Source organism: Oncorhynchus kisutch, unplaced genomic scaffold (genome assembly GCF_002021735.2).
Source record: "Oncorhynchus kisutch isolate 150728-3 unplaced genomic scaffold, Okis_V2 scaffold3584, whole genome shotgun sequence".
NCBI classification, from domain to species: domain Eukaryota; kingdom Metazoa; phylum Chordata; class Actinopteri; order Salmoniformes; family Salmonidae; genus Oncorhynchus; species Oncorhynchus kisutch.
In genome coordinates, this window is record NW_022265529.1 from 446,285 (window position 1) to 458,855 (window position 12,571).

The 12,571-nt window shown below is 42.0% G+C and overlaps 1 protein-coding gene across 1 annotated transcript; it reads left to right on the forward strand.

Annotated features, from left to right (window-relative positions):
- The first annotated feature begins 8,720 nt into the window (after positions 1–8,720).
- LOC116371713 (zinc finger protein 3-like) lies at positions 8,721–10,384 on the forward strand. Its single transcript, XM_031820690.1, has 2 exons — positions 8,721–8,730; positions 9,380–10,384. The coding sequence occupies exons 1-2, from the start codon at positions 8,721–8,723 to the stop codon at positions 9,949–9,951; spliced, it is 582 nt and encodes a 193-aa protein (XP_031676550.1). The 3' UTR covers positions 9,952–10,384.
- The last annotated feature ends 2,187 nt before the right edge of the window (positions 10,385–12,571 follow it).

Consider the following 12,571-nt stretch of genomic DNA (forward strand, 5'->3'; position numbering starts at 1 on the left):
AACTACCGTGCATCTGGTTTCCTTTCACCAGAGAATGAACTCTGTTGTGCACAGCTCTAGCATGATGGCTGTTTGTCCTACAAACGGCGTTCACATACTGCTGGAAATCCCAGCTCATTGGCTATCTAGCTAGGTTTCAAAACGATCGGTGGTCATTGGTCCAAGAACCTTCATGGGCTAATTCAGGTCTTGTATAGCCAATACGTAATGTAGAATTATGAAACATGTTTGGTTGCCTTCTAGAGTGTCTGAGGATTGCACAGAAACCGAACTTGACCGTGTTAAGCTATGTTTGATTGCTAAAATTTGATTTCATAAAATTGTTTTGTTGCAAGTTGAGTCGGAATTCATGCAGAATGCTGTTTACAACACGGATCGTGTTAGGATATACATGTCCTTTTGTCAGTTAAAATAACATTAAATTTATCATAAATACAGTGTAGACATTGCTAATGTTGAGGCGGAAAATGGCTGATTATCTACATAGAGGCCCATTATTATCTACAGAGGCCCATTATCAGCTAATCCAAGTTTATCATTTTAAAATGCGAATCGAACATTAGAAAACGCTTTTGCAATTATGTTAGCACAGCTGAAAACTGTTGTTCTGATGAAAGAAGCAATAAAACTGGCCTCCTGTAGACTAGTTGAGTATCTGGAGCATCAGCATTTGTGGCTTTGATTGTCAATGTTATTTTAATGGACCAAAAAAATGATTTTCTTTCAAAAACAAGGACATTTCTAAGTGACCCCAAACTTTTCAACGGTAGTGTATATATAGAAATACATGTTTAACATTTGCACCAATTGATTGGTGAAAAGAACAGGTGGCTAAGTCAAACAAGATTTGTATTAGTCGGGGACAGCCCCACTGGTAAAAGATACTAGTCCATCTTCATGTCAACTAACAGAACTCTGCTGGTTGTCCTGGTAACAGATACCAGTGGGAAGATCTATTATATTTGTTCAAACTAAACTCCAGCACTTTCTTTGATGAGTCAAATCTGATCCTTTCTTCTCTTCTCCTCCTCTCACAGTTCCACTCAGCCCCATTGTTTTCCTGCAGTCCACCAGCAGCACAGACAACCTCTTCCTACCCAGCAGTAAGGTGCTACCGGAAGAGGTACGAAACGGGGACTCCGGGAGGGAGGAGGGGCTAGCGTTGTCCTGGTAACCATAAAGAGGGGACACAGACGCATATCATTATGGATGCTGATGTCACTGTTGAAAAAGTGCTTTACAGAAGCCCAGACCAGACCCTGAGACCCCAAGCTGTATGCTAGACCAAACCAAGCTGTACCATCTGGTGTTCTGATCTGGAGAGACTCTTCTCTACTTCATCAGCATCAGGATGTTGTTGAAGCTCCCCAGAGGATCCACGATAGTCATGTCTGTCTCCTGTGTGAATGAGAACATCAAAAATATGGTAAACTTATCAACTTCTATTGCAATCACAGAGTCTTACAGGAGGAATGAATACATATCTAAAAGGGGACTAAATTAGACACTTTAATTGTGGTTTTTTTATATTGTGTGTGATCAGTGGTGTAAAGTACTTAAGTAAAAAATACTTAAAAGTACTATTTAAGTAGCTTTCCGGGGAATCTGTACTTTACTATTTTTGACTAATTGTACTTTTACTTCACTACATACATAAAGAAAATGTACTTTTTACTCCATACATTTCCCTGACACCCAAAAGTACTCATTACATTTCAAAGGCTTAGCAGGACAGGAAAATGGTCCAATTCACTCACTAATCAAGAGAACATCCCTGGTAATCATTACTGCCTCTGATCTGGTGGACTCACTAAACACACGTTTCAATTGTAGATTGTCAGAGAGTTGGAGTGTGTCCCTGGCTATCCGTCAATAAAATAAAAACAAACAAGAAAATGGCACCATCTGGTTTGCTTAATATAAGGAATTTGAAATGATTTATATACTTTTGATACTTCAGTATATTTTAACTTTTACTCAAGTAGTATTTTACTGGGTGACTCACTTTTACTTGCGTACTTTTCCCACCACTGTGATGCAAATGTAAAAGGGCCATTCCACAAAATGGGTGCATTTTGCGTCCACTTGATATTTTAAGTAGAAATGCAGTGTATATTATATTTTAAAACCCGGCTATACTAGAATAAGTGCACTTTAATATAGACCACATAGAGAATTCAATAAATCCATCTTTGAAGTTCCAAAAATATATATACCAATGGCAGATTGCCACTTAATAAACAATTCCTACAGTACTGAACAACATATTCAAGTGTAGAACTTCAGTATAATGCCCCTTTAAAAACAACTGCATAGTTTGTGCCCGTTTTTAAGACAGTACTCACTGGTGGTAATCGGATCTTCAGTCTCATTTTTCACTCCCAAAACGTCTTCCTCTTTTATTGAGATATCCTCCTCTTTTACTCCAAAAGGGTCTTCCTCCTCTTTCAATTTTACGGCATCTTCCTCCTTTTTGATTCTGAAAGCTTCTACCTCTTTTTCCACTTTGACAACCTCGTTCCCATATTCCTCTTTCACTGTAATATCATCCTCTTGTTTCAATGTGATCGCCTCCTTATTCATTCTTCAAGCTTCTTTGCCTCCTTTCACCAGTTTCTTTCTCCGTCTAGATTAGTGAGTTTATGCTCCGGGAGATTAGCCTAGTGCAGTATCAATGTAACACATTTGCTAATTTAACAAGCAAATTACGTTTAAATGAACCAGTAGATATGTAAACAGAATTATGTTGAAAACACTAAAAGTAATATACACAAGATTGGTCTAAAGAGCTCCAATGTTTCGGTTTTAGGTTTGCTAGCAAAGCACAGCGTGGTTAAAACACAAGCCTTTTGCCGCGATTGAAGAAGCCTCCTGTCCCGTCCACTGGATTATACGTCACGTAAGAAGCAAAACCCTAAAAATTCATATCGCCATCTGCTGACTGGAGTGGGTAACGCAAATTGGAAAATATGAATTACAATGTTCAGTCTGGCAAGCAATGTCATAAGAAGTCATTTAAAAATAACCAGATGTTATGTTCTTACTTCTTACAGCCAATACTTTCCTCCAGGATTGGCCTGCCTATTAGGCAGGATTAGGTATGTATATAGACTATTTTTCCTACTGTGTTATTGACTTGTTAATTGTTTACTCCATGTGTTACTCTGTGTTGTCTGTTCACACTGCTATGCTTCATCTTGGCCAGGTCGCAGTTGTAAATGAGAACTTGTTCTCAACTAGCCTACCTGGTTAAATAAAGGTGAAAAAAATAAATTTAAAAAAGGTGACAGATAGAATAGGGTGGCATACTCTGAGCTAAATTGACCAAGGCTCATCGCAAACAACACATAACACTTCCTATGGTGGCATATGGGCTATTTAGGCAAGTGTTGGTGTCTCCCATCTCCACAGAGGAACTCTAGATCTCTGTCAGTGACCATCAGGTTCTTGGTAACCTCCCAGACCAAGGCCCTTCTCCCCTGATTGCGCAGTTTGGCCAGGCGGCCAGCTCTAGGAAGAGCCTTGGTGGTTCCAAACTTTTCCTTTTAAGAACGATGGTAGCCACTGTGTTCTTTGGGAACTTCAATGCGGCATATTTTTTGTTGTTGTCTCCCTTCCCCATATCTGTGCCGGCGCTCTACGGACAATTCCTTTGACTTCATGGCTTGGTTTTTGCTCTGACTTGCGCTATAAACTGTGGGACCTTATATACACATGTTCAATCAACTGAATTTACCACAGGTGGACACCAATGAAGTTCTAGAAACATCTCAAGGATGATCAATGGAAACAAGATTCACCTGAGCTCAATTTCGATTCTCATAGCAAAGGGTCTGAATACTTATGTAAATAAGTTATTTCTGTTTAAAAATACATATACATTTGTAATACTTTCTAAAGGCACTGTATGTATAAACATATATTTTCCTTTGTGTTCCACTAACCCTATCACCCCTTCCCTAATTGGAGGAAACTAATGAACAACAACTTTCAGGCTTCTATGTCCAGCTTATACATACTATGTACATTTTACAGACAATGTGTTATACAATAGTTATATTTAGTTTGTTTTTAATCCTATCCTTCAGTTACCCTAAACCTCTCCCATCTATCTCTGAAGACCATCCAGTCCTATCCTTCAGTTACCCTAAACCTCTCCCATCTATCTCTGAAGACCACCCAGTCCTATCCTTCAGTTACCCTAAACCTCTCCCATCTATCTCTGAAGACTCAGATTAGCCTTGTTAAAATCCCCAGCTACAATGAATGCAGCCTCCGGATAAATGGATTCCAGTTTGCAAAGAGTCAAATAAAGTTTGTTCAGAGCCATCGATGTGTCTGCTTGGGGGGAATATATACGGCTGTGATTATAATCGAAGAGAATTCCCTTGGTAGATAATGCGGTCGACATTTGATTGTGAGGAATTCTAAATCAGGTGAACAGCAGGACTTGAGTACCTGTATGTTGTTATGATCACACCACGTCACGTTAACCATGAAGCATACGCCCCCGCCCCTCTTCTTACCAGAAAGATGTTTGTTTCTGTCGGCGCGATGCGTGGAGAAACCAGCTGGCTGCACTGATTCTGATAGCGTCTCTCCAGTGAGCCATGTTTCCGTGAAGCAAAGAACGTTACAGTCTCTGATGTCCCTCTGGAATGCTACCCTTGCTCGGATTTCATCAACCTTGTTGTCAAGAGACTGGACATTGCCGAGAAGAATGCTAGGGAGTGGTGCACGATGTGCCCGTCTCCGGAGTCTGACCAGAAGACCGCTCCGTTTCCCCCTTTTACGAAGTCCTTTTTTTGGGTCGCCGGCTGGGATCCATTCCGTTGTCCTGGGTGAAAGGCAGAACACAGGATCCGCTTCGTGAAAGTCATATTCTTGGTCGTACTGATGGTGAGTTGACGCTGCTCTTATGTTCAGTAGTTCTTCTCGACTGTATGTAATGAAACCTAAGATGACCTGGGGTACTAATGTAAGAAGTAACACGTAAAAAAAACAAAAAACTGCATCGTTTCCTAGGAATGCGAAGCGAGGCGGCCATCTCTGTCGGCGCCGGAAGTAACTCAATGTGGATGGTATATACAGGATGTACCGGTACAGAGTCAATGTGGAGGCTGTATACAGGAGGTACCATTACAGAGGTAATGTACAGCAGGTAGGAGGTACCGGTACAGCATCAATGTGGAGGGTATATACAGGAGGTACCGGTACAGAGTCAATGTGGAGGCTATATACAGGAGGTACCATTACAGAGTCAATGTGGAGGCTATATACAGGAGGTACCGGTACAGCATCAATGTGGAGGCTGTATACAGGAGGTACCGGAACAGAGTCAATGTGGAGGGTATATACAGGAGGTACCGGAACAGAGTCAATGTGGAGGGTATATACAGTAGGTACCATTACAGAGTCAATGTGGAGGCTATATACAGGAGGTACCATTACAGAGTCAATGTGGAGGCTATATACGGGAGGTACCGGAACAGAGTCAACGTGGAGGGTATATACAGGAGGTCCCATTACAGAGTCAATGTGGAGGCTATATACAGGAGGTACCGGAACAGAGTCAATGTGGAGGCTATATACAGGAGGAACCATTACAGAGTCAATGTGGAGGCTATATACAGGAGGTCCCTGTACAGCATCAATGTGGAGGCTGTTTACAGGAGGTACCGGAACAGAGTCAATGTGGAGGGTATATACAGGAGGTACCGGAACAGAGTCAATGTGGAGGGTATATACAGTAGGTACCATTACAGAGTCAATGTGGAGGCTATATACAGGAGGTACCGGAATAGAGTCAATGTGGAGGGTATATACAGGAGGTACCATTACAGCGTCAATGTGGAGGCTGTATACAGGAGGTACCGGAACAGAGTCAATGTGGAGGCTATATACAGGAGGTACCGGAACAGAGTCAATGTGGAGGCTATATACAGGAGGTACCATTACAGAGTCAATGTGGAGGGTATATACAGGAGGTACCATTACAGCGTCAATGTGGAGGCTGTATACAGGAGGTACCGGAACAGAGTCAATGTGGAGGCTATATACAGGAGGTACCTGAACAGAGTCAATGTGGAGGCTATATACAGGGGGTACCGGAATAGAGTCAATGTGCGGGGACACAGGTGAGTCGAGGGATTCATTTTAAGCTGCATTTGCTCTATTGTTTACAGTATGATTTGTATCGTATAGAGCGCGGCTTTAAGGGAAAAGTATGGTCACATCTAATAAAAACGAATGTGAAAAATGAACAGAGTATTAACAGAAATGTGTTTTAACACACTACCTATTCGTAGAAGTATTTATTCATCATCCACATATTCATATTAAGCTTCTACGTCTGTGTACAGGAAAGTATCATTTGTAAGACGTAAGAGAAAATATATCTGTTTATTGTTAAATTATTATGACGTTCTTTCCAACACAAAAAGTGTAGTACCTATTGTTTCCAAACTGCGTTACCCACTCCAGCCAGCAGATGGCGATGGGCGTCTTTCAGGTGACGCTTCTTGCGTGACGTATAATAGACTGGACGGGACGCTTCTTCAGGAACAACAAAGCGCCAACTCTTTCAACCACCTCGGTAGCCTGCTAGACAACATAAAACTGAAAGATTGATTCTTTAGACCATGTTATTGTACATGAGCTAATCTCAGTGTTTTAGACTAATTTCGGTTGACGTATCTACTGGTGAACTGTAACCTAATGTTCTTGTTAAATTTGCAAACTTGTTAAAGATTGATACTGAGGTTAGCACTAGGCTAGTCGCTAATGCTAGCTCACTAAACTACTCCTCCCTTGCTAATAAAGAGGAGGTCTGCTGTTTGGAGAAAGAATCTTTCAGAATGAAAAAGGAGGAAGAGGAGGCTGTTATTGTGAAAGAAGAGAAAGAACCTTTTAGAGAGGAAGAGGATGCAATCTTAATAAACGTGAAGGAGGAAGACGTTTTGAGAGTGAAAAAGGAGGAGACAGAAGATCCGATTGACCCCAGTGAGTACTGTCTTAAAAACAGGGACACAAACTATGCAGTTGTTGAACTAATGTGGGCTTTTTAATGGGCATTCTTACTGTAGGAATTGTTAAATGGTCGATCTGCCATTGGTTCATATACTTTTGGGACTTTTCAATGAGATGTATTGAATTCTCCATGTGGTCTACATTAAAGTTCCCCTCATCTAGTATAACAGTATTTTAAAATTCAATATTGGTGCATATGTTCTACTTAAAATGTAAAAAAGGCACCCATTTCGTGGAACAACCCTTTTACATTTGCATCACAAATATTTTTTTAGGAAATCATGATGAAAGTGGCCATTTTAGGCCCTTTTTTAGACATATTCATGCCTCTTGTAAGACTCTGTGATTGCAATAGTAGATCATAAGTTTGCCATCCGTTTGATGTTCTCATTCACATAGGAGAGAGACATGACTATTGTGGATCCTCTGGGAAGCCTCAACAACATCCTGATGCTGACGAGGAAGAGAAGAGTCTCTCCAGATCAGATCACCAGATGGTACAGCTTGGTCTGGTCTAGCATACAGCTTGCTCTATCTGGGTCTGGGCTGGATTTCTGTAAAGCACTTCATGACAACAGTAACATCAGCATCCATAATGATATGTGTTTGTGTCCCCTCTTTATGGTTACTAGGACAACGCTAGCCCTTCCTCCCTCCCAGAGTCCCCGTGTCGTGCCTCTCCCGGTAGCTCCTTACTGGGTATGAAGAGGTTGTCTGTGCTGCTGGTGGACTGCAAGAAAACAATGGGGCGGAGAGTGGAACTGTAAGAGGAGGAGAAGAGATGAAAGGATCAGATTTAACTCATCAAAGTAAGTGCTGGAGTTTAGTTTGAACAAATAAAATAGATCTGCCCACTGTTATCTGTGACCAGGACAACCAACAGACTTCTGTTGGTTGACAGGAAGATAGACTAGTGGAAATGGATGTTATGAATATCATAACACTGCCAATGAAAAGAGCGAAACCAATAGACCATATTAAACATTGATGAAAGTTAGCTTTAGAGAGAAAGTTTCAAGATGATCCAATGTGAAGTTTGTGTTTTGCAGAAACCTTTCCTTAAAACATTATGGATGTTACATTGCCTGTCCCAGTCAACCCCCCTATCTTTACAAGACTGTTGAACAGGAAAACACGATGGAGTCTTAAAGGAGGACTGTAGCATCTAATGAAACATGGAGTCTTAAAGGAGGACTGTAGCATCTAATGATGAAACATTATGGAGTCTTAAAGGAGGACTGTAGCATCTAATGAAACATGGAGTCTTAAAACTTCTTATGGCTAGCGGAACCCCTCGACAACATTCCGCTGAAAAGGCAGAGCGCGAAATTCAAAATATTTTTTCGAAATGTGTAACTTTCATACATTCACAAGTGCAATACACCAAATTAAAGCTTAACTTCTTGTTAATCTACCCATCGTGTCTGATTTAAAAAGAGCGTTACAGTGAAAGCACACCATATATTTACGTTAGGTCAGAGCCTCAAACACACACAGCCATTTTCCAGCCAAAGAGAGGAGTCACAAGAAGCAGAAATAAAGAAAATTAATCACTAACCTTTGATGATCTTCATCAGATGGCACTCATAGGACTTCATGTTACACAATACATGTATGTTTTTTTCGATAAAGTTCATATTTGTATCCATCTCACTGCAAGTACTGTCAAATCTGGTGCAGTTCATGAGGTGATGCAGTGCAGTACTTAACCCCCCCCCCCCTTTGTTCAGGGACACATTATTCCATTTCAGTTCGTCACATGTCTGTGGAACTTGTTCAGTTTTGAATGTTGTTGAATCTTGTTATGTTCCAACAAATATTTACACATCTTAAGTTTGCTGAAAATAAACGCAGTTGACAGTGAGAGGACGTTTCTTTGTTTGCTGAGTTTAGATTGGCGAGGGGGAAAAACAATTTAATCAATTTTAGAATAATGCTGAAATGTAACAACATTTGGAAAAGGTGTATCTATTTAAAAAAATAAACTGTCTTTGGCAGGAGAAAGTCCAGACTCGGTGGAACCAGAGTCATACAGCTATGAAAGTTATATATTTAGAACCACCTGCTCAATTGGAATCCAGTGATGTCTGTGTCTTCAGTGTCCGAGAACTGTCTAGTTTTTTTGTGTTCTGACTTGTAAAACAGGATGAATAAAATAAGTAGTGTAAACATACAAGTAATTACCGGGAAGCTCTACATTTGTTTTAAAATCACACTAAGATTGTTAAAACTGGCCTCAGGTTATTGAGAGATCTGATCAGGATTTACTCTCGTAGCAAGGTTGTTTTATCATGTGGAGGTTTCATTCGTGTATCTATTTAAAAAAATTAACTGTCTTTGGCAGGAGAAAGACCAGACTCGGTGGAACCAGAGCCAGGGACGTCCAAACCCGCAAGACGACACCAGTGCTCCCAGTGTGGAAAGTGTTTCAACCGGTCAGGACACCTGAAAGCTCATGAGCGAGTACACACAGGGGAGAAGCCTTACCACTGCTCCCAGTGTGGCAAGTTATTCAACCGGTCAGAACACCTGAAAGCTCATGAGCGAGTACACACAGGGGAGAAGCCTTACCACTGCTCCCAGTGTGGCAAGTGTTTCAGCCAGTCAAGGGATCTGAAAAAACACAAAAGAATACACACAGGGGAGAAGCCTTACCACTGCTCCCAGTGTGGCAAGTGTTTTAGCGAGTTAGGGAATCTGAAACGACATGAGCTAGTACACACAGGGGAGAAGTCGTACCACTGCTCCCAGTGTGGCAAGTGTTTCAACCGGTCAGAAAACCTGAAAGCTCATGAGCGAGTACACACAGGGGAGAAGCCTTACTACTGCTCTCAGTGTGGCAAGTGTTTTAGCCATTTAGGGACTCTGAAACGACATGAGCGAGTACACACAGGGGAGAAGCCTTACCACTGCTCCCACTGAAAAGGGTTTTAACCAGTTCGGGGCCCTGAAACAGCATGAGAGAATACACACAGGGGAGATGCATTACCACTCCTCCCAGGGTGCAAAGCATTTGCCCATTTAGGAAGCCTGAAAGAGCATGACACAGAGGAGAATGCTTACAAAAACTTAGACTTTGGGAAAACATATTACTCATAACAATGTCATTAGAGAATCCACACAGGAGAGAGAAATTACTTCTCTTAGCGTGTATATTGATATTTCACATCTCATTTTTCTTACAATTCATCACATAACATACACAGTGCTCCCATCGTCTTATATTGTAGCCTTATAATGTGTTGACCTGTTTTTACCAGATGAAATTGCTTCTTCCAATTATTGAGTAACATGTACCTGTTAAGAAACTGACTGTTAGAACTGTTAAGGCTCCATGGATTGATGAGGAATTTAAAAACTATGTTTGAAAGAGTTGGGGCAAAAGGAGTGGCTAATAAGTCTGGCTGGCTTACATGCTGCAAATTGAGAAATTATGTGACCAAACTCAACAAAAATAATCAACTTTATTATGAAGCCAAGATCAATGATATAAAGAATGATGGAAAAAAACATAATGAAAGAAAAGCAGTGCAAGTTTTGAATTTTGTAAAGTTGGTGTGGGAGAGGTGGAAAAATTGTTATCGATCAATAATGACAAACCTCCTGGCATTGACAACTTAGATGGAAAGCTACTGAGGACAGGAGCTGACTATAGCCACTCCTATCTGACATATTTTTAATAAGAGCCAAGAGGAAGGTCTTTGTTCTCTTGCCTGGAGGGAAGCCAAATTAATCCACTACCCAAGAGTGGTAAAGCGGCCTTTACTGGTTCTAACAGCAGACCTATAAGCTTGCTGCCAGCTCTTAGCAAACTGTTGGAAAAATTGTGTTTTACCAAATACAATGCTATATTTCTGTAAACAAATGAACAACATACTTTCAGCATGCTTACAGAGAACGGCACTCAACATATACTGCACTGACACAAATGACTGATGATTGGTTGAGAGAAATTGATGAGGTTGTGAGAGGTTCTGATGATTGGTTGAGAGAAAACAAGAAGATTGTGGGAGCTCTATTGTTAGATTTCAGTGCAGCCTTTGATATTATTGACCATAACCTGTTGTTTAAGAATGTTTGTGCTATGGCTTTTCAACCTCTAATGTGGATTCAGAGCTGTTTATCTAATAGAACTCAGAGGGTTTTTAATGGAAGCTTCTCTAATGTCAAACATATGAAGTGTGATGTACCGCAGGGCAGCTCTCTAGGCCCTCTACTCTTTTCTATTTTTACCAATGGCCTGCCACTGGCATTAAACAAAGCATGTGTGTCCATGTATGCTGATGATTCAACTATATAAGCACCAGCAACCATATCAAATCAAATTTATTTATATAGCCCTTCGTACATCAGCTGATATCTCAAAGTGCTGTACAGAAACCCAGCCTAAAACCCAAACAGCAAGCAATGCAGGTGTAGAAGCACGGTGGCTAGGAAAAACTCCCTAGAAAGGCCAATACCTAGGAAGAAACCTAGAGAGGAACCAGGCTATGTGGGGTGGCCAGTCCTCTTCTGGCTGTGCCGGGTGGAGATTATAACAGAACATGGCCAAGATGTTCAAATGTTCATAAATGACCAGCATGGTCGAATACTAATAAGGCAGAACAGTTGAAACTGGAGCAGCAGCACAGTCAGGTGGAAGTTGAAACTGGAGCAGCAGCATGGCCAGGTGGACTGGGGACAGCAAGGAGTCATCATGTCAGGTAGTCCTGGGGCATGGTCCTAGGGCTCAGGTCAGTTGAAACTGGAACAGCAGCATGGCCAGGTGGACTGGGGACAGCAAGGAGTCATCATGTCAGGTAGTCCTGGGGCATGGTCCTAGGGCTCAGGTCCTCCGAGAGAGAGAAAGAAGGAGAGAATTAGAGAACGCACACTTAGATTCACACAGGACACCGAATAGGACAGGAGAAGTACTCCAGATATAACAAACTGACCCCAGCCCCCCGACACATAAACTACTGCAGCATAAATACTGGAGGCTGAGACAGGAGGGGTCAGGAGACACTGTGGCCCCATCCGAGGACACCCCCGGACAGGGCCAAACAGGAAGGATATAACCCCACCCACTTTGCCAAAGCACAGCCCCCACACCACTAGAGGGATATCTTCAACCACCAACTTACCATCCTGAGACAAGGCTGAGTATAGCCCACAAGATCTCCGCCACGGCACAACCCAAGGGGGGGGCGCCAACCCAGACAGGATGACCACAACAGTGAATCAACCCACTCAGGTGACGCACCCCTCCAGGGACGGCATGAGAGAGCCCCAGCAAGCCAGTGACTCAGCCCCTGTAATAGGGTTAGAGGCAGAGAATCCCAGTGAAAGAGGGGAACAGGCCAGGCAGAGACAGCAAGGGCGGTTCGTTGCTCCAGAGCCTTTCCGTTCACCTTCCCACTCCTGGGCCAGACTACACTCAATCATATGACCCACTGAAGAGATGAGTCTTCAGTAAAGACTTAAAGGTTGAGACCGAGTTTGCGTCTCTGACAGGGTAGGCAGGGCAGACCGTTCCATAAAATGGAGCTCTATAGGAGAAAGG